Source organism: Solanum stenotomum, chromosome 5 (genome assembly GCF_019186545.1).
Source record: "Solanum stenotomum isolate F172 chromosome 5, ASM1918654v1, whole genome shotgun sequence".
Taxonomy (NCBI): Eukaryota; Viridiplantae; Streptophyta; class Magnoliopsida; order Solanales; family Solanaceae; genus Solanum; species Solanum stenotomum.
This window is the reverse complement of record NC_064286.1, coordinates 22,821,101-22,844,376: the sequence shown is the minus strand read 5'-3', so window position 1 is coordinate 22,844,376 and position 23,276 is coordinate 22,821,101. Positions and strand designations below refer to the sequence as shown.

Sequence of the window (23,276 nt, the reverse complement as noted above, 5' to 3'; positions counted from 1 at the left end):
TAAGTGGGTGGAAGAAAATTCTTATAAATTTGTGACGAAGAAGGTAGTAGTTGATTTGGTTTGTAACAACTTGATATGTCGATTTAGGCTACCTTATTCAATTATTACAGACAATGGTGCAAACCTCAACTGTCATTTGACGAAGGAGATATGTGAGGAAATCAAGATTCCTCACCAAAATTTGAGTGCTTATCTTCTTCAACTGAATGGAGTCGTAGAAGCTAACATTAAGAACATCAGAAAAATCTTGAGAATGAGTATTGATAATCATAGAGGTTGGCATGAGATGTCACCATATGCTTTGTTGGGATACCAAACAACCATTAGAACATCAATCGGAGCAACTCCATACTTGCTAGTATATGGGATAGAAGCAGTGATACCAGTTGAAGTTGAAATACCTCCATTGAGGATTATTCAAAAAGCTGAATTGAGCAATGCTAATTGGGTTCGTGATCGGATTGAACACTTAGCCTTAATTGATAAAAAGAGGATGACCACTATTTGTATTGGCCAATCATATCTACAAAGAATTATTCGTGCTTTCAACAAAAAAGTGAGATCTCGAACATTTGAAGAAAGACAATTGGTCCTCAAACGCATCTTACCCCATCAAGATGAGTATAAGGGGAAATTTGCACCAAATTGGCAAGGACCATACATGGTTAGTAAACTGTTATTTGGAGGTGCCATGATTAGAGATGGACGGCCAAGAGTGGCCAAAACCAATCAACTCAGATGTTGTCAAAAGATACTACGTTTGATGATTAATTTTTCTCTCATCATTTTCCCTGTAATAGTATCATTTGCTTGTAATTGATTATGCCAAGTTTTTATATAATTGTATTGAACTACGTCTGACTTGAATTCTCAAAAATGAGATACGTAGGCAGCCTATATCAGCCTCGATCATTTTCTTATTAAAATTTCCTATTTCTTTTATTCCCAAAAGGGGAACTATGTTTGACCTGATTCCTTCCTCAATGAGATACGTAGGCGCTACAACGACTCGGTCATACCCCCTACAAAATTTCCATTTCCCTTCATAATAGAAACTGGGGAAGAATTTTTTAGTGGAGCTCAAAAATTCTAAAGATCCTTCGCCAGCAAGACAATAAAGAGTATGCATTAGAAATATGCAACTGGGGCAGAATATTTTAGAAGACCTCAAAAAATTCCACAAGTCTTCCTACCAAAGGTTTGAGAAATTTCAAGACATTTCAGTGGGGCAGAATTTTTAGAAGATCTCAAAAAATCTATCAAGTGTTGTCTGAAGATCCAAGTTAACGACAAGTAATCTCCAACATGATCAGAAGCTGATGAATCCAAATATCTCGAAAATTCAAAGTCAAATTAAACTTCAATTATCTTCTGATTTTCTCCAGCTTAAAAGGACTTTTAGTTTGGCTATATCGAAACTTGAACTGAAGTCTTCATTTAAGCTTTAATGTGGCATGACACTTGGCAGTGACCCTCATCAAATTACTTTTTGAAAATCTATTTTCCTTAAAACTTTAGACATATACCAGATATTTTGTATAAAATATAGATCTATCTTATTTCTACCAAGAAGAGGAAAGTTAGAAGCAATCAACCAAATATAGCAAGAGGAAGAGCAAGCAATCAAAGAAGTCAACACAGATTAGTTCACTTAAAACTGATAAATTTTTTGTGGATGCAGGTCTACAAGGATATCATGATTTCATCATATCACTCTGTTCAACAAATATGGAAAAAAATCAAAAGAGCAAAAGCACCCAAAGATGAACTTTTTTTTTTAGATGCAAGAAATGACATTGATATTCCTGAGGCAAAAATAAGAAACTTGGAATTTTGAGTAACAATGTCTTGATCAATTTCCCAGCAAAATTGGAGCCACAATGGACATAAAAGTGGTCAAAGGAAAAGTAGGTGAAAGCATCAAATGGGTGATACTTTAAGATAGGCAAATGACTACAATAACGTCATACCGCATTTCCCAGCGTCAAAGACATCTGAAGGGCATACGTAAGACACATCAAATATTAGAGAGAATTTGAATTGCAACTTGTCAAAAAATATCAATTATCACGTTAAAGTCGGAAGAAGCTAGCGTTGAAGGATATTTGTAAGTCACGTCGATACCGGATGCGGTGATGTGCATTGCCAAGAGAACCATCCATATTATATTATTAGAGGTGATAATATCATTACCGAGAGGGTCATCCATATTATATTATCGGAGGTGATAGTATCATTACAAAGAGGGTCATCCATATCATTTGCCGGAAAAGGTGATATCAATGCCAAGAGGACCATCCATATTATATTATTGGAGGTGATAATATGATTGCCAAGAGGGCCATAGATATTATATTATCAGAGGTGATAATATCATTGCCAAGAGGGCTATCAATATTATATAATCGGAGGTGATAATATCATTACCGAAAGGGTCATTCATATCATTTGCCAAAAAGAGGTGATATCATCCATGAACATATTACATCATATAAATTCATCATATATTACGTCAAAAATGGAGGAGTTTGATGTTTAAGAAGAATTATAAATCACATAAACTTCGGAAGGATACCTTATTTGCTCTATGTCAAAATCGAAGGAGGCTGACATGCAAACGTAGTAAAGAGACTACTTTCTCATTTAAATTACAGTTTCTACTAATGAATTTTATCTTAGTCTTTATAGATAACATCTGAGAGGATGCATTCTTAATTAAACCAGTGTGGACGTCATAAAAAAATACAACACAACATGGAACTTCTGCTTAGCAGCGAATTGGAACATAGTCCGAGGAGGAATATCAAACTCTATGGACGCGAGCTGAGAAACGACTTCCACCACAATCAAACCACACCCCTAGCAGAAGGCATGTGGATATTTTATTGGGGTCTTACAGTTTTAGTTTCACATCCGGTGTAATTTTTAACTCCAACCGGAAACAAATCTTCAAATCCGAGTGGCAATGCACCAAAATCAGTGAAAATTATGTTCATGTAAGCTCTTACTTATGGATGTGAAGAGCTCTACATTCATGAATAAGAGATTTCAAGCCTTTTTTTCATAACTCGATTTATTTGTCACTCTTCTCGATCCAAAAGTTATCTTAGCATAATAGATTTCCTTTCCAACCGACTGAGTTGAACTACAGACAGCCTGATTCCTGAGGTCAAGGGATATGTAGGTAGGCCCCATGTTGAAAATTCGGTTGTATTCTAATAATCTCTCTTGAATCTCATTTCCAAGCATTTTGGTCTCTCCATAATTTGATATTGGAATAGCTTTTAAAATTAAAAAATCATGTGTCAAATCAAGCGTTGTTTTGAACTAAATGGCCTGAATTCTCATGTAACTTGAGATACGTAGGAAACTTAATACTAGGGTCCAGCCATAATTCCTCAAATCTATATCACGCCTTTCTCTCAAAGAGATGAAATGGGTTCGGTCAAAATTGGATTCGTCAATCTTTTTTGCCCAGGTCTCTTTCATCGACCCTACCCAAAGAATGGGGCAGTTGTTGACACCTAATTTTGACCATATGCAATTCGAATTAATTGTTGAGCTTCTTTAATTTCAAACAATTTGAAACGATTGTCTTTGAAAAATCCTATATATATATATATATATATATATATATATTAAAAGGTTTTCTCTAATTAGTTTGGTTAGTTCTTCAGAAATAATTATATAATTATATGTACTAGTTTATATAATTTTCATCTTTTATCTAAGCATTTAATAAATAGACCTAAAAATAAGTGTTTAATATAAATACGTATTTATTTCCTTTAAATTAGTGAATTTTATAATTTTATATAATTAATTCTCTATTTTAAGTAATGAATAAATCTTGATAATTATTTTGTCTTGTTTAAATTAAGAAGCTCAAGTAATTAATCAATAATTATCCATCTCATTTAAATTTTGGCCGAATTTAGAAATTTGACTGAATTTAGTTATACCTAAATCTAATTCGATTAAAATAGCAACTCAAGTGGCCAAATTTTTAAGTAAAATAGGCTATCCTTTTAATTCTTGCACATCTACACACATATACATATAATATTGCACACTCTCCTCTTTCTTTTCCTTTTCTAATCACGCTCTAAAACAAAGACACACTCATCTCCCTTTTCTTACTCCAAAACACAAAAGTCAATACCAAGAATCCTAATTTCCTCATCCAATAACACCGCCCATCACCATTGTCAGTCCCTCCCTTCATATTCAAAGATTGCAGACCATGGCTAGATTTGTTGACTTTGGATTAGATAAAAGTCTCATCCAAATCTGATGTGAATCAGAGCCATCACATCGAATCCGGATTTTTGGGGTATGTTCTCCTTTTACTCATATTTTCATCCATTATTTTTAATCAATCTCTCATCATCTACTAAAATGACTATTCGAATTCAAACCTTTAGTTTTGCTATGAATACATGGTATTGGTGTCGTTTAGAGAGGGAGTTGAAATTTTAAGGTTGGAGAATAGTATTCTTCGAAATCGAACTCATGAAGGTTTGAGCCTCAAATTTTCAATTTTCTTTCAAGTTATTTAGCTCATCTGTTAGTAGGTCTAGGTGGATTTCGCTCAGCTCGTTATCTCAGTTCTCTTCCCTCTAAAAGGTAATACTTATTTCTTTCACGTCTCTTTTATTCTTTATGTGGTGACTGTTTGATTTTTAATTGTGTACAGTTTTCATATGTTAGGTTTTTTTAGAGTATTTGATTGACAAACGATTATGAGTCAGATGCTCTTTCAGCTCAAACTTCATGATTTCATGTTGTATCCATATGCTTTCTCTTTGTTAAGTGCCCTATCTATTTCAAATTTCTACCATCGTTTAATGTCACTATATTGCCCGTGGATTGTAGTTTAGTATTGAGTCATTATTCAACTACTTATTTGCTATCTTTTCTTATTCGATTCTTGCTTAAGGTTGAGTAGTAGTGTTTGGACTTACTTAATGATAGTTTCAGCATATTAAACATGATTTAATTTTGTTTTGTCAAGCTTAAGTTCAGAATTGATTCATTTACAAAATTTCATCATTTACGAGTCATTTGCTAATTTGTGATGATATACTTTGTTGTATTCTTGCACTTAGCATGAATTGAAACATGTCTTATTTTTCTCTTTTAGTTGTTCAGTTATTTAAAATAGGTGTTGTCGGGATATATGTTGCTACCTTAAGTTGAACTTCATTTCTTTGTTTAGCTGCTACGTATTCTTCCCTCCTATAGCTCAAATGTTAAGATTCGCTAGTTTTGAACTTAGCTACGTTGGTTTGTGTAGTGTTTAGGTGCTAATTTGGTGATGAAATTTGGTCTGAGATTAGGACATATTGGCTAATTTATGCAGTTGAGTACCTTTCCTTCTAATTTTGAAGCATGTCTCTTTGTTAATTTACTCGTATCCTAGTGAAAGAAGAATGTTCGTTTATAAGTTTGCACAAATCTGAGGCTTTAAGTTCATCATTCAAAGTCATTTTTTGTATTCTTTCTTGCTGAACTCCTAGAATATTTTGTGACTAAATGTTGTTATGGTTTGTTCCCCTCGTCTTAGCATTATTTCTATTTATTATGAAGTGGCAGTGAGGACTTAAATATAATTAACAGATAGATTATTTCTATTTCTCGTTAAGTCGCTTTATGTGTATTTCGTGTCTTTGAGATTCCTCATCCTAATTTGCCTACTTGAACATTATAGAACTTGTTTTTGTCTATACTTAACTCTACTTTCAAGCACCATGTCCCTTGTAGTATGATGTTGATTTTCGTTATCTTTGCATAGGCTCAGAACCTCAGGATCAGTTAATAGGGTAGCAATACTTTGTTTTATTTTCGCTTTACAACCTCATTTCTCTATTCTGCGATTTCATTATTGGCTCATTGCTTAGCATGACTTGTTTGATCAAGTCTATGCCTTCATTTGCCTTGAAGTTGTGCTTAAAAGTTGTTTACCACTTACAGTTGATCTACTGTCAAAATGTGGAGTTCAGTAATTTTCCAAATTTTAGCTTGTTTCAGTTCTTGTTTTTCTTTCAAGTTTATTTCCTACCTCACTTATTATAATTGTCTAGACTTTAATTCTTTACATTAAGTTCATAATTCTCATATTAGTTAATGACATGATGCATTGAGTCCTTTCGGTTAGTTGTCGTTACTCCCTGAATTAAAGTAACGTTAATTTGAATAACTTTAACCCCTTCATTAGCATGATCCAAGTTCCCTGCATTACATATGGATTAGTTTATGTCTTTAAATTGATCACGAGTTGATAAAACAAGTAATAGTAAAAAGTGTTGCGGTTTTTTATTGTTCAAGATTCTTTGAGGCAACAACTAATTTGTTAAAAACTGGACTTGTTGGATTAAGTTGTAAAAAGGAATCAATAGATTTGTTCTTGTTGTTTTAAAAGCCATTGTCTTGTCATCTTGGTTTCTTCTTTGATATCCAATATATAACAGACTCCATGATTGTGTTATTGAACAAAAGAACCAATTTCCTTCTTGGTTAAAATTGATTGTGTAAATTTTTTTCGTATAATGCATGACTCAGATGTTTTGATAGGAATATTAGTTTATCTAGCCTTAATTCCTTGTTGTTTGACAACATGATGCCTATTCCATCTTTATATTAACTTTGTTTTTAGCTTAGCATCTCCACTGCCTAGTATGATATGTTACTGGCCCCCAGTTTGTCAAAATATGAAATCTATTTGGTGTTTATTTCTTCAGTCCTTAGTATGTATCGAAATTACTGCACAGCGTCGACTGAAACTTAAGTCACCCTTTCATTTTTGTAGTAGTTTTCTCGCAAATGTTTACTCTATATTTAAGTGAGGTTGTCTTTTATTTGTCGTGGTAGGAGGACTAAGTACTTAATCATGCTATTAGTACTCTAACTCGAGCACTGTATCAGGATTTAATATTATTTAATTTTGCTTAAATGCTGCTAGCTTTCATGTGACTTCATTGCCTTGATACATATCATTGAAATAATCGATCCAAGTGGTTTGCTCTCTTGCTCATTCATGTATATCACTACTTAAATATCTTGCCCTAAAAAGGTAAATGATTGTTGTCGGAGCATACTAATCAGCTGAATTAACCCTTAAGGGGTTAAAAATCTATTGTATGTGACTTGTGATTTGAAAATACTGATCATTAGCTAATGAAATGATAAGTGTTTCTTTAAGTCTTTTTTAGTAAGCATGATATTTTTTTATTATGTTTAGTTTCTGTTTTAGGTTATTTCATTAATTAGCTTTAGTGGTATGAAAATAAATTAATAGCCTTCAGACCTGATTTTCATTTCTTTATTTGGTATACTTTATATTTGTTTATCATTTTTGGTCATATGTTAATGTATTCTTTTCAATGCTTATCATCAATGTCACCCGAGTCCATTATGGACACCCTCACCTTGTGTCTTCTCATTTGGGCCAAAGGCCCATTATCATCAAGTCAACATCAGACTTTTCGAAAGGGGAGTATAAATACAGGTCTAAAAGCTGAAACACAGGTTCGAGGAGTTAATATACAACTGTATACGTGTGAGCCAATACCCCGAAATCGCAACAATAGTGAATTTAGACCCAGAGGGGCTCAAAATTCAACTTCTCTTTTAACTCTTAAGTTATTCATTTGTGATTATTTATTATTTATTTTTATTTAATTTTAATTTAGAATTATTAATTAACTTAGTTGAATTCCCCAAAAGATGAACCATTTTCTTTTTGTTGATTAATTTTAATGAATTTTATTGTATCGATTCTGTGTTCTTTATTTACTTGATCAAATACTTTTTTTTTCAAAATTTTCACTCGCCTTCAACTAATTAAGTTAGTTTCTTGCTTTAATTGGCCAAATTGGTTCAAATTATTATTTTAAAACGATTCAAACAAATGCTAATTAATGTAGTTTTGTTAACATTCTAATCACTTGTAATTAAGTCAAATGTTTCAATTAAGGTCCCCTTTTTCTTAAAAATTAAAAATGTTTCTCTGTTTGACTATTTTCTCAAAGTTAATCGAATTTTGTAAATTATTTTTATGTTAAATCATTTTCCTAAAAGATAGTCAAGTCGTTAGATAACCGTGTGTTAGCGAATACTTTTAGTGTTAATACCTTCTTAAAGTAGAAATGAGAACATTTTACCCATTTTCTCTAAAATTTAAAAGGTTTATCTGTTAAGACCTTTTTATATTAAGTTTTCTTAATTTCTTTAAAAAATTAAGTGACGACTCTTTTCTAAGTATTTTTCTTAAATTATTTTATACTTAGAACATTTCAAAAAGTGTTTTTCTAAGGATAGTAAAATCACGACATAACAATTATTATTATTATTAGTATTATTATTATTATTATTAATATTATTATTACTTAGAGGAATATGATTTTAAATTTAGAAGTAATTATAATTTTCTGATTGTATATTTGTACGTTAAAGTATTAGTATTGACCTTCTTTTTCTGTTAATGTTTTATGTAAACTTTCTTTTATGTTCGGTAGAGAATTTATTGCCTAAATATATATATAAAAAGATTTTTTAACAAGAAAAAAATAGAAATAATTAAAAGAGATCAATGAAATGCTTTTTGCTTTTCTTTGACAAATGACGTGATGTTAATGGGTTCTTTCCGCCTACATTTTATCATTTTTTTTCAGTCTTATTATATAAAAATAAAATAAATTACACTTTCGACACTAAAATTTACAAAGACTCGTATAGCTCTTTAAGCTATTTTCGTGAAGCTGAGTCACTTTCTGTAGAATTATATATAATTGTATGAACCAAAATATATATAATACTTGAGAAATAAATTGTATGAAGAGAAAAAAAAAAGAAAAAAAAAGAAAGAAGACAATCGCGTATAGAAGAATTGATTGAGACTTGAGATAAAGATTGACTAACCCAAACAAAAAAAAGACTGAAGAGATAGAAATAAAAGGAAAAAAGGTTAAAAGTAGAAAAAATAATGTACATAATAAAAGTCAATGAATAAACTAGGCAAACTTTGGCATTGCCACTTATTTCATTTTCTTTTGTGGTTTTGAGATATTTATTTTGATTCCATATTTTGTTATTCGAATAAAAAATATTGAAAATATAAATTAATTTACTTTTCTATCTTTTGAAAAAATTACAATAATTATTTATAAAATTTAATTAATATAGTTATGTATTAAATTTCATTAGATACATATAAAAAAGTGAAGATTTTGTTAAAGAAAATATTTATATTTTCCATTTCATTAATATATTTTGAAACTTTTTATTATAACTGAAAATTTTATAAAACAATTTTTATTGGTATTTTCCACCCCAATAATAAAAATAGAGGATTTGGGGAGAGAAGGGAAAACAATGGGGGCCTTCAGAGGAATTTGGAAGAAGTTTGAGGATGAGAGTATAAAAATGGGGAAAAGGCATCTCGTTTTCCCCTTTCAACATGAGACTCGAAGGAGAAATAAGTAGATAGATTCACAGAGCAACTTACTTACTGTAGAAGAAGAAAGAAGAAGAATCTGTAGCAGCAATACATCCAGCTTCCACAGCAGCAATACATTGCGTTGAGATCTTCATTACTTTCATCGGTAAACCTTTTCTTTTTCGTTCGTCTGCGTTATTATGCTAAGCCTGATTCAATAGTAGATAGATGTTTATCTCTGATTGTGTGCGTATGTGTAGGTTAGTTCTATTGCGTTTTTTTTTACTAGGTTAGGTGCCTATATAAATGTCTGATTTAGAGAATCCAGCTATTTGTGTGAGTTGAGTGGAACCTTAGGGCAGATTCTACAAGCAAGAGAAGATTGTTTAGGTGTTTACATCAACTGACTCAGTGGAGATGGTTAAGTAAATCAGCCTTCCTATGCTGATGTATCTTTCAACACTTCATCTCCTATGACTCCAACATCTTCCTCAAATTCTCTTGTGGTGAACTTCTATTGGACTAGCCGCTAGCTTAGTTCCAAATATGGAATCAACTCAACTTTTTACTTCCTTTGATATAGGATCCCTTTACTGGATCTCAACACCCCTATCTCCAACAAGATTTTGATGCAAACCACACTGTTTCATATGATCAATAGATCATCAACATATATCAAGATAGCTACAAAGTCTCCCTTTTTTTCTTTGACAACAATGAATAGTTATATAAACGCTGGGAGTATCCAGCATCAAGCACATATCATTAAGTTTGATATTCCATTGACTTGATACTTGTTTCAAACCATACAATGATTTCCCTAACTTGCCCACTTTGGTCTCCCTAGTCTTGTCTCATGAATCCCTAAGGTAATTCCATGTACACTTCATACAAGTCTGCTTGTAGGAAAGCATTGTACACATCCATTTGGTGCATGCCCACCCTTTTGATGTTGTAAGGTAATGCTAAATCTTATAGTTACCATTCTGGCACCTGGTGAGAATGTCTCATCATAGTCCAATCTTTCCTTTTGGTTGTATTCTTTCGCAACAAATCTAGCTTTAAACCTTTAACTTCCCCATTAGCCTTGAACTTTATTTTGTACATCCATTTTCAACCAATTGCATTTTATCCTTTGGGTAGATCCAAAACATCCCATGTCTTTTTATCTTCCAAAGCTTTGATCTCCAACTCCACTCCTTCAATCCACCTCTTATCTTTTAAAGCTGTTGTGAAGTTCTGTGAGTGTGAAGGTGTTGAGATTTTCCAGGAAATGCTTGTATTTTATGGAAAGTCTGTTGTATGGCAGTTAATCAGATAATGGATAGTGTTACTCCATGATTCTTCCTAGTGGTAACATAATCCTGCAACCATAAGTGTTCCTTAGCTCTTCTGTCAGATTTTTTCAATTGCTAGGACTGAGTGTCATGTCCAACAGGTTCATGCATTGGTTCAACTGGTTCTGCAAGTTTAGGTTTCATTGGTGCAACAACTTCAGGTTCAGTGGAAAGTGGTGCTCCTTCTGTTGTTATATTAGCCAACTCATCAACAGTGGAAACAGATCCAGGAACAGGGGCTACAACATCTTCTAGATCTTCTAGTAATGGTTCAACAACATCTTCTATTAATGGTTCAGGAGAATCTAGCATTCTCCCCCTATAATGAACCATATGAGGCTAGATCACTTGTGTATGAGAAGAAGCTTGAGCAAAGGGAACTAGATGCTCCTTTTTTTTTTTGGTGAAGTAATTAAATTGCATTGGAAAGGCATCAAGAAGATGCAAAGGTTACAACTAAAAATAAAGTTGCTTCAAACATGAAAACAACATGAAGCTAACTGTGCAAAAACCTGTAAAGCAGCCATAAAGATAAACCCCCTTACACCCTACTGTGCTAGAGTTAAGGAGCTAAAAAATCCAAAAAAATTTCCATACTGTTTTCAGGGGAGAGAAGGTGCCAATTATAAATACTAACTAAACACCTAGTCTTAATGGTGCTTATGGGAGTTGATATTCCATCAAAACATCTACAGTTTCTCTCTTTCCAAATGCGCCAAAAAATTACTGTTGGGATCATCCTCCAAGTACTTTTGATGGTGTTGTCAACTCTCCTACATATCCAGCTAGAATAAGCATCTTTGATGGAGAGGGGCATAACCCATTGGAGGCCAAACAATGAGAAGAAGAAATGTCATATGCCAACTGTTGTGGGGCAGTGCAAAAAAAGATGGTTGACACTTTCATTGTCTTGTTTACAGAAAAGACATCTGTTGATGACAGTGATGCCCTTTTTCCTAAGGTTGATGCTCCTTAAAGATGACATCTCCGTAAAAAGAAATGATTAGTGGATATATCAAGCAACTTATAACCTATGTTGCTTGGACTCTTCAAAAATGTCAAGGGGTGTGTGTCGGATTCGTCAAAAGTAGTGTATTATTGGAGAATCCGACACGGGTGCGGTATCGAGAGTGAAGAATCCACGCAACTTAGCTTATAACCTTTGTGAGTTTCTGAATATCCCATAAAAACTACTGGTGTTCCTATCCTGAAAACTTGTTCTCTCTCACCATCAGGGTGGCATAACACAAGCATCCAAAAGTCTTGCGTGAGCAACTACAGGTGGTCTTCTGTACAACATTTCATAGGGTGTCTTGCTATTTAAAATGATAGCAATTAGCCTATTGATTATATAAACAACAGTGGTAATACACTCTTTTATAACTTAGTTGCCATATGTGCTTGAAACTTCAGAGCTTTGTTTGTATCTATGCTTTCTCTCTATCACTCAATTTTTGCTGGGGAGATAACCACAACTACTTTTATTGTATGATTCAATAAGCATCAAACAGATGAGTGCATTGCTTATTAAGGACCTCCACTCCCATTGTCTGGTCTAATAATCTTCACTACTGTATCAAACTGTGTTCTCAACATAAAATGATAAAAATAAACTTCTGTAAGATTACAATAACATCACCTTCGTAACTGCAGCAAATGTATCCATGTATTTCTAGAACTGTCATCAACAAGTCTCAGAAACAATGCTTCCTATTATGAGTAGGAAATTGATATGGCTCCCAAACATCCATGTGCAAAAGATGTGATGGTTTATCACTTCTAGTAGTGCTCCTTGGAAATATCAGTGTGCTTTGCTTAGGTAAGAGGACAAATAGTTCAATCATTACTCATAGCCAAATCAACAGTTTTATGCTGAAAAAACTTTACATTTTTCATGGTACTAATAGAGGAATAGAATAATCTTCTATGCCCAAGACTTCCTTCCTCTGTAGCTTCCTGGACTGCTGTAGTCGACACATGCTTTAATATTCATTTTGTATGTGCACCTTCCATATTTACTTGATGGCTTGATGCATAGTATCATCCTCGTTTTGCATGTTCAGAACCTGCCTACACTAATCCTCAGTAGTGTTCTCTTGCAAAACTATCACTGTTGCTTTTTAATTCATGTATTTGTGCCAACTTTTCATTTTCAAAGGCACCAGCCACATTATGAGTTGCATATTGCTTTTTTGACTTGAAGTCTGCTTATCATCCCACAAGTTTGTAGCAGTTTTCTTTCAGGTGACCTGTTTCGTTACAGTAATCACAGTCGTGTATGGTTTCTTGCCATTATAAGTTGTCCTGTACCTGTTTCGACATCAACATTATCTCTTTTACTTCCTAATGCTGGGAAAGGACTGAATTTCTGACAATCATCCTCAATTATCATTGTATATGTTTGATTATGTGTCGGTTCAGCAGTTTTCATAAGAATCTGGCTCCTCGCTTGGTTGTAGGAGTTATTCAATCCACTGAGGAACTGAAGTAACCTCTGTCTGTGCAGATGCACCATATAATCCTTCGAGTTTGCATATCCACATCCTGGTGATGGCACTAATGCATCATATTTTGCTCAAAGTTCCTTAAAGTTGGTAAAATATGTCGCCACAGAATCAGTACACTGTAAAATCGTTGCAATTTCCCTATATAACTGAGAAATATGCACTCGATTAATCTTATCAATCATCTCCTTAATATCTTCCCACACTAGATTAGCATTTGATGCATAAACGATTCTACTAAGAAGGTACTTCGACACCGTACTGATGATCTAGGAGAGTTCAATCGCATTGCATGTCTCTCGGTCCCATGAAATTCTATTCTGAAAGAACTTTTCTTGCGAGTATTGGTTACAAACCCCAATTTTCTCTTAGCTTGAAGAGTAATTTGCATCGATTGTTGCCACATCCATAGTTTTCTTAACCTGTGAGTTGTGTCGGAATTAAAATCAAATCAGGAGTATCAGAAGGATGCGAGCTATTGCATAGGAGCAAGGGGTTTTACCCTGTGTGTACCCAAAAGGTAGCGGTTGCGGGTTTCCCTTGTCATAAAAAAAAAGGAGTATCAGAAGGATGCAAAAACACTGGGTGTGTGTGGTCAATTTTCTCATTCGCCATTGATAAATAAAACCAAACTTTTCACAACTACACAGCTAGCGCATGACTAGTTACTTCTGTTCTGCTACCATGTGACTTGAGTTCGAGCTCAAGTTCTGACTATGGAACCTTAGGTCAAACCCAAATGTGTGAGAGAAGACAAGCGAGAGAGAAGAAGATATTTTGGAAAAGTAAATTGTGATTATATCATCAATGAAGTGATTACAGTCTCTATATATACACAGCTCCTAAGCATGGCTTAATTAACTAATTCCTTTAAGTAATTGTAACTAGCTCTAGCAATCAATGACAGCTGGCTAACCAGAGTTCTAACCTCTTAACTACACCTAACTATGGTTTATGTACAGTTAACTATTTTAACAGGGTTGAGGCCAAGTAGTTGTTGTTGGTTTCACATGGGGTTTCCACGATATAGGCACTTAGTGAAGAGAGATTGATCAAAATGCCTAGAGAGGTAGCAAAGTGCCTGTTTGTCCTTTTTTTTTTTTTTTATAAAGGTAACATTTGCATAACTTAAAGCTGGTATCCAAAAATTTACATCATATCCTCCCTCCACACTTGTTTGTCTGGCATAAACAAAAGATAAAGAAAAGAAAAGAAGAAAAAAGAAAAGATAAAGAAAAGAAAAGAAGAAAAAAGAAAACTATCCCTAGATCCTCCTTCATCTTTATAAGGACCCTAGAATGTCTACAATAGCCACAGGGTCATCTATACACTCTGAACTACACCAATAGCAAAAAGCGATGATACTGTTCATTTTAATCTTGTGCAGAAGGCTGCTCTTGTTATCAAAACTCCTAGAATTCCTTTCTTTCCATATGGTCCTCCAAATAATTGCTGGGACAATTTTCCATCTACTCTTGTCTGTGCTGCCACTGCCCTCCATATTCCAGCTTTCTAGAGCCTGTCCTTTTGAGTATATTTTTTTTTTTTTGAAATGGGTAACTTGTTGAGTGTCTTTTTCTCCTAGAAGGAAAGTTTGACCTTTTGAGTGTCTTAAAATGCAGTTTGAGTTATCTTGGCTAGAATATTTGTTCGCTGATTTAATAGTGTTTCCGAATGCATACCTAAAGAGATGATATTGCTGAAAGCCTTATTGTCCTGCTATGTGTGGTTTTCAATTTTTAAATGACAACTCCTTTCACAATCTCTTCAATTGAGGTAGGGATTTGATTTTAAGGCTGTGATTGGTCCAAAGGGCGGGTCACAGGCAGATTTCTCGGTTACACAAAAAAGGCAGGGATTTGATTTATATCCTTGAACTTGGATGACTGGAGCTACTTGTTTGTAGGGATCTAGAGATGCCTTGACTGATACGTAATGTGCTCTTTCAAACAGTAGCAATGTTTTGCTTTGCCTACTGCTAAAGCCAGAGAAGATGCGCTTTCATTCTTACTCTCTAAATGAAATCGACGCTATTTGCTCCTAAGTTGAACAAATAGTGTAATACGATTCCTTAGAGATTGATCCAATATTTGTACCTGTCCACCAACATGTTTTGACCACTGCTAACATGAATTGAATAAAATACAGAAGCTAGAACTTCAAAACAACGTCCAATTCCAAAGCTGTTGAAATTTCTTCTGAATTACAGGCCCAAAGTCAGGCCTATACTTCTTTGTTCTCTACAAAACATCATAACTAAAGAAAATCATAGCTTCCTGTTACAAAGTTATCAAATGGTGTTTGTTCTCTATTTGAAGAAGGTGGGATATTATTATGTATTCTACTTTCTTCTTTCCCTTGTTATTGATTTTTTATAGTGAACTCTTTCCTTAAAACTATAGCATATTTATTATTAATTCTTGGTACATGTAGCTGCAACCAGATAGTCAGACTTCGATTTGTGGCAAACATAAATATTCGGATGAATTTTTGGATTCCCACATGTTGTACACATTTAATCCTCTTTCCCTGGATAATGAAGAGAAAAAGAAAAGAATTGCCCAAAGAAGATGGTAGTTCTTCCTTTTTTGAGTAAAGGTAACTGTGTATTCACAAAGTACTCATCATCTAGGATAATGAGGGAAGTCACTTACACCCAGAGGGCACCATTCCAGCTAAAAACAAAACTAGACCAAGTGGTTGTACAATTTCCCTATGAAATCAACAAAAAGTTCTATGTCCCCCACTCTACCTGTTTACACCAAAAATAAAGAAGACAAAGACTAATCATCTTGATATTCGTCTTCAAAACCTCTTGCATTTCTTTCCTTCAATAAGGTCCACCAGATTCATGCAAGTATCATTTCCCACCAGTCCTCCTTTGATTCTCTTCTTCCAATCCCTTTCCAACTGTTAAGCATTCCTCTGGTAGTTTTTGGAATTACCCGGTGCACTCTAAGCAAAAAGAAGAAGTGTTCCACAGATTTGCAGTTGTTTTGCAGTGAAGAAACAAATGACTATTTACTTCTGCATCCAATGTACACATAAAACACCTTGAGCAAATTTGTCTATCTCTTTTATGTAGCACTTCATGAGTTAGGAAAGCTTTCCTACATACTAACCATACAAAACAAGAGATATTTTTGGGGAATTTTGGTTTTCCACATAAGCTTCCAAGGCCATGTTGTGGACTGTGTAAGTGTGTATGGGTAGCATTTCTGTTCCAGTAGTATGACTTCACAGTGAACTTGCCCTTGTTGTGAAGCTTCCATATTGTTCTGTCAGCTACAACAGATAGTCCAGTGAAGTTGTTTAGTGTCAACAGAAGACTTGAAACTCTATCAATTTCCCAGTCATATAATGCTCTTCTGAATATTGAATTCCTGCCTTGTGGGCTCCATACCTGGGCTACTGTGGCTCTATTCTGTTGACTAAGGATGAACAAATCAGGATATAGAGTTTGTAAACATTCCTCTCCTATCCATAGCTCCCCCCAAAAATCTATCTTCAAACCATTACCCACCTTTAGTGCTGTGTTGCTATGAAACTGAGGCCAAAGTCTTCTGATGGTTTTCCAAACACTACAACCATAATTTCCCAGAACTTATTCAATATTCCAGTGGTTTTGGAGGCCATATTTCTTTGTGATGACACTTTTCCATAAAGGTGAATCCTCACAACAGAACCTCCATAGCCACTTTTGAAATAGACATGAATTTCTTCTAAGCTGATTGAAATAGGCATGAATTTCCTTTTTGCCATTCCATAGAAAAGTTCTTCTAAGCTGATTGATTTTCTTCACAACACTTTTGGGGATGGGAAATAAACTCATCATGTAGGAGTGAATGGAATCCAACACTGACTTACAAGTGTTAGTCTGCCTCCTAAAGACAAATATTGGCTTTTCCATCTTGCCAATCTTTTGTCACACCTCTCCAGAACTTCACTCCATGCCTCTTGTTCTTTGTTCTTAGCCTCCCGAAGAAGACCAAGCTCTTTTGCCAATTAACATGTAGACCAGATATGCCTTCAAAATGGTGAGAATTGCCCTGATGTGTCGGATTTGAGAAATGTCAACTTCACAAAAGAGGAGGCAGTCATCTACATATAGCATGTGGGTAGTCCCATTACATTCTCTCTAATGCCTTGAGTCTGAGCCTGGAAACCCCTCAGCCAACCATTTGTCTTTGACCTCCTGGTCATGTGGTTCAGCCCCTCCATGGTTAAGATGAGCAAAAAGGGTGAGAAGGGGTCCCTTTGCCTCAATCCTCTTTGGGACTGGAAAAATCCTTCAGTGTTGCCATTAATGATTAGAGAAAACTTCACACTAGATATACAAAACCTTATCCAGTTGATCCATTTCCTCCCAAATCTCTTATCTTGCAGTACTTTCAATAAAATATTCCAATTGCCATGATCGTAGGCTTTCTCACTGTCAAGCTTGCAAAGAATCCCTGGAACCTTTTGTTTCACCCTAGATCCACCTATTCATTTTCTAAGAGTGAGGCATCCATTATTTGTCTACCCTTCAGGAATGCCATCTGATGTTCATCTATCAGCTTCCCACAACAGACTTCAACCTTTCAGTGATGAGTTTGGAGATTATCTTGTAGACACCTCCAATCAAACTAATTGGTCTAAAATCTTTTAGCTCTTCTGCACCATCCTTCTTTGGTATTAATACTATGAATGTAGCATTAAAGGATTTTTTTCAAACATCTCCTTGTGATGGAAATTTTGAATAGTGCCCATCAGGTCATCCTTTATAATTCCCCAACAGACTTTAAAGAAACTCATTGTGAAACCATTAGGGCCAGGAGCTTTATGTGTCTATCTGTTTGTAATACGTGTGATGGCAGTTTTTCCTTGGAATATATGTCTATCTGTTTCGTGTTCTTTTGCAAATTTAATGTGAGCATTCGTTCTTTGCAATACATTCTCCATTTGTTCCATATCCTGATATCCTATTTAATCACCTGCTGCAGAAGCACACGTGTTTTTCCTAGTACTGTGTAACTTTTATTCCATGATTGGGGTGTGCTATTTTCAGTTAGTGACATGAAGGTGCAGTATTAATTGGCAATGGGCCTTATCCATTGGGTATTATGTTAGAAAACTGGCTGCTGTTGATTGGTTTATAACATAGAACTTTTCAGATTTCTGGTTAAACTTTGCCTCGTGATATAATGGGATTTGTTTCCAGATTGATTTTCTATCATAAAGTTAGCTTCTTTTTCCATCTGACAGATTATATGTTTACCTTCTTTTTTCTGGTGGGTTAGAATAGGTTGCTTGTAAATTATCTGCATTGATTTAAATTGGTAATTTTGGGTTCTTATGTATGACAAGCGTTCCCTTTCTTTCTTCATTCTTTAGCAGGATCTATTGTGCTTTGCTATGGCAAATTCCAAGGGACCGTCTAGCATGAGAAATATGATGTACAATGGAAAGAGCTCTTTACTGCCTCCTAAAAGTCCATTTCCTAGCATATCTCCTTCGTATGTAGATTATGTCCCTAGTTCTGCTTTCACCCAAAAGGACAATTCAAAACCCAGAGATGGTTCACACCATCAGCGTACGTCTTCTGAAAGCTGTCTTATAGAGGAGCAACCATCTTGGTTAGATGATCTTCTTAACGAGCCGGAAACTCCTGTACGCAGAGGTGGCCATCGACGTTCATCTAGTGACTCCTTTACATATTTTGATGCTGCTAACATTGCAAACTTAGATTACATAGCTCAAGATGATAACAAATTCAGAAATTTAACTCATGTCCCTTCCTGGGGATCCCAAGACTTTGATTATTACCAAAATGCTCGGCATGCCACATTTCATGTTGATCAAAATTCCTCAAACCGACAAAAAAGTAGGGCAAGGGATGCATCTCCAAATGCAATACCACATCCCCGTGGCCTTTCCCCTTTTAGAGAAAATGTCAAGACTCACAGCTTGGGACCATCATGTCCTCCACAAGAAGGAGAGAGGCCCAAATCTGCAGGAAGTGACCAGCAGGATTTAGTTGAATCTGTCCCTCCTGATCCAAAGGGATCTGGTGAAAGAAAGGATTCTTCTCACAGCAAGAGTTCTGCATCTGAAACTGACACGAAACGTGCAAAGCAGTAAGTGTAACTAGCTCAGCAATTCTAAAGGAAATAGTTGTGTATGTATATTTTCAGTATGTTGAAATTTGCAAGAAATCAGAGTTCCTATAGCAGCAGTAATTAAGAGAATTCTTAGTTTCTGTTTATAGTATGGTTCTTTGTTTCTGTTTTTATGGGTTGTCTATCATTCTGCTTTGTTTTCATTGCATGCCATACTATCAGTTTACTGGATGTTTCGGTTAGTTGGAGGCTTATAACCAGGATAGCTGAGATCCATAAATAGGATTCTAACTTTCATTAAGAACTAATTTTAGCATTTTTTTTTTTTTTTTTTGGAAATTGATTTAGCATGTTGTTTTCTTCTGAATCTCTTAATAAGCGCAGTGATAATAAGTCTTGTGATTCTGAGTCTGTACCTTCTAAAACTTTGAAGATATTATACACTGAACAGGATTTGGCCTACAGCCAAAGTAGTAGGGTAGTCTATGCTCTTTGAATTTTTATTCAAGGGATGCCTGTGGTATTCCAGTCTTATCAATCCATAGATGTTGACAAAAATAGGTGGATTTAATATTTAACAACAAATCTGTTTATTTTTATGCTACAATTTATATATATATATATATATATTTCAGGAACATTTCTTCATCCCTCCACCTAAACTTACTTGACTGTGTTCTTTTTCTTTCCTCCTGAAGTTCCTGGATCCTTTTCCTAAAAGTAATATTTCCTATCTTCATCAATTCAATTTAATGCAAAGATATTGTTGAGAATATAATTAAATAATAAAAGTGTGCACTCTCTAACAGCTTAAGCTTTTAGATGAGATGGTCACACACTTCAGTTAGGCCTAATTTAAATTAGGTGTGAGTTATGCCTAAGACATAATTTAACATATATTAATTCATTATTTTTGACAAAAGATAAGTATATTAAATGTGCAGCACTAAGGAAAAGGAAGTGCTGGAATATGTTCAAGTGAGCAAAAAAACAAAAGAAAATCCTTTTCTAATCTTGTAGGGATTCTAAGAGATATAGTATTGACTCCGCCTCATTGACAAGTTCCTCTTTACACCAAAAAGAAATCAAAAGTGTACAATTAAACTTGACCTGTTGGATTGGATTTTATTTGCCTTCACAGCATCTAGTACTGCTTTCCTTACATGTGGTCTGCAGATATACTAGCTGGAATATAATCCACCAAAATGACTTCTTTTTCCTGTTGCCCCTGTTCCCGCACTGAAGTAATCGAACAGAAGTTCTCGGCATCAGCCATTTAAGGTTTTTGATGTTCAGATAGATTTGTCGTAGTTTGCAGTTACTTTACAATGTAAAAGAAGATGATGCATCTAGTACAGAAAATGTTACCCCTTCTTTGGAGATTGTCTTGTGTCTAACATGCCTCCTTTGCCACCAACCAAGAGAAACAATTCACTTTGAGTGGGGCTTTTGTTTTGCAAAGCTGTGCAATGCAAAGACACTAATTTATACTCCCTCTGTTTCAAATTGTTTATCCTATTTTGACTTGATGAGTTTAAGAAAGTAAAGGAGGCTTTTGAATTTAAAGATATGTCAGATGTACAACAAATGCCCTGTAATCTTGTAGTCTTAAACAAGCCATGTGGATAGTTGGAATTAAAGAGTTGCTTGAAAAGGAAAGAGACATTCTTTTTGAAGTGGACTAAAAAGGAAAGTAGGACAAAAATTGAAATGAGGGAGAATCATTTTTGCCGTTATGTGCATTATACTTAAGAAATTACCCCGCTATTGATGCACGTTAATTATTATTTAGTATACCTCTCTTGGTAGCTTTAATGTATCAAATTACACAAGACATTTTCTTAATCTTCACACCAATCAAATGACCATTCATCATCTAATTAGATTGGTTGGGGGAGGGGGAGCATTTTGATATTTAGGTGTGGAAGAATATGATTGATCTACAATTTATATGGGATTTGCCAACTGATTCACTTATCTGCTATTTGTGTTATTTAGTTGCACATTGTTCAGATGTTATTTAACATATTATGAAGTTTTCTAAAGAGAAGGTGCCATGTAATGCAGACAGTTTGCCCAACGGTCACGAGTTCGGAAGCTTCAATACATATCTGAACTGGAAAGAAATGTTCAAGTTCTGCAGGCATGTGAAGCTTTAAGTAATATACTCTGATAAATCGATGGATGATAGATGTTGTATTTTGTTAGAAATGCTGATCTGATAATTTATTCCAGGCTGAAGGTTGTGAAGTGTCTGCGGAGCTTGAATTCCTTAACCAGCAGAATCTTATTCTCAGCATGGAGAATAAAGCCCTAAAGCAGCGGTTAGAAAATTTAGCTCAAGAACAGCTGATAAAGTATTGTAAGTTTCTTCGCTACCTGTTATACTTTATTGTTGTATCTGTTATTTCCTGTGCTTGGACTGGTGTTATAAAGTAGAATGACATATATAATGAGTCGTAGCGTAAATAATCGAAAATCAGGGTTGACTTGGATTCATATGAGCTGGGAAAGTGGGTTTTGTTTTCCTAAAACTGGATGCACATTGTAGGAATGGGGATACCTCGTGGTAATTCCAGAAACCACCATTTTCTTGTGGAAAACTGATGTCCTGGAAATCTACAACTCCAATGAATTTATGATTTTGTTTTAGCTTATTTAGAGCTGTATATGCAGTAGCATGCTTTATTCTTACTGTCTATCACTTCTTCTTTTTTCTGAAAACACAAACATCTGCTTATTATGAAGGTTGTTTTAACTGTGGAAAATAATGTTGGAAATAATAACTAATAAAAAAATAGAAGAGTTATTGGAGTTCATTCAACCCAAACTATTGTGCTTCTGGGAGAGGACCAAAGTTGTTATCTGCTTTTCCAATTGATAACGGAACTAGGTCAAAGTTGAGAAAAAAAATAAAAATATAAAATCCACTGCAAAATTATCATTGGTTTTTAGATGCTGTTCTGAGGTTAGAGGGGGGGGGGGGGTCCCTTTTATGTGCTTTAGGCCTCCAACATTAGAACATTTACCTTTGGAAAGGAAGTAAGCAACAAAAAGAAAAGTGGCTAATAACTAATAAATAATGGGGTTATATATAATTTAATAGATTACTGTTGGATCTCTGCTTAAAGGACATCGCAAAATCTACCTTTACTAAAGGCATTTGAGTAATTAAACTTGAACTTTTTGAGAGACTAATTTTTTCCTTGATCATGGCTGAAGAACTTTCGTAGTTTAAGTATGTACTTCAAATAGGAAAAAACTTGTGTTTTTGGGATAGTGGTGAGTAAAAAGCTACCAATGTTTTTTTATTTTGGTGAAAGCTACTACTGATAATGTCGTAGGAAGTTCATTTTATTATCTTCTTGGGAAACTGAAGTGTGTGAATATTGTGCATAGTGGAGCATGAAGTCCTAGAAAAAGAAAGAGGAAGACTACGAGCATTATATCAGCAACAGAAATTGCCACAGTCGCAGCAATCATCTTCGAGCCATCGGCGCACCAGTAGTAGGGATCTTGATCAACAATTTGCAGACCTGTGTTTGAAACAGAAAGAGGGCATGTGACTGTAGGTAGGAGCTGATTTTATTGTGCATGACATGATCAGAAAAAACTCTTGTCAACTGCTTAGCCTCTTACAGTAAGTAGCTTGTGCCGGCTTTGTTAGTGATGTTTTTATGTGTGCCTGGTGGTCAATGCTTGGGAATAACATTTGGTGGCAGTTGACTCACCTGAGGTGATAAATCCGTCTGTTGTAAAATTTCCCAGCCATTTGTTCCATCATCTTTACCTTGTTGGGGTAGATTTTCATGAACATTGAATTGTAAGCATCATATGGAGCTTATTATTTCCTTTCTTCTTTTATGCTATGAAAGCATTCTGTTTTCCCACTTGTTAA

At 34.7% G+C, this 23,276-nt stretch overlaps 1 protein-coding gene across 3 annotated transcripts; it reads left to right on the top strand.

The window, feature by feature from the left end:
• The first annotated feature begins 9,446 nt into the window (after positions 1–9,446).
• Positions 9,447–23,276, top strand: LOC125865068 (uncharacterized protein At4g06598-like). Of its 3 annotated transcripts, none has more exons than XM_049545239.1 (5): positions 9,447–9,602; positions 18,657–19,396; positions 21,446–21,521; positions 21,614–21,735; positions 22,778–22,903. In XM_049545239.1, the coding sequence occupies exons 2-5, from the start codon at positions 18,675–18,677 to the stop codon at positions 22,785–22,787; spliced, it is 930 nt and encodes a 309-aa protein (XP_049401196.1). In that variant the 5' UTR covers positions 9,447–9,602; positions 18,657–18,674; the 3' UTR covers positions 22,788–22,903. The 3 variants fall into 3 exon arrangements, with proteins under 3 accessions (XP_049401196.1, XP_049401194.1, XP_049401195.1); XM_049545237.1 differs by having other exon boundaries at positions 9,448–9,602; positions 21,614–21,740; positions 22,778–23,276; XM_049545238.1 differs by having other exon boundaries at positions 9,449–9,602; positions 18,654–19,396; positions 21,614–21,740; positions 22,778–23,276.

Bases quoted from the DNA above. Each gene is read 5' to 3' on its own strand.
- LOC125865068 (XM_049545237.1), top strand. From the start codon at position 18,675: ATGGCAAATTCCAAGGGACCGTCTAGCATGAGAAATATGATGTACAAT. The intron at 21,522-21,613 runs GCATGTGAAGCT...AATTTATTCCAG, and splicing joins GAAATGTTCAAGTTCTGCAG to GCTGAAGGTTGTGAAGTGTC. The intron at 21,741-22,777 runs GTAAGTTTCTTC...TATTGTGCATAG, and splicing joins AGAACAGCTGATAAAGTATT to TGGAGCATGAAGTCCTAGAA.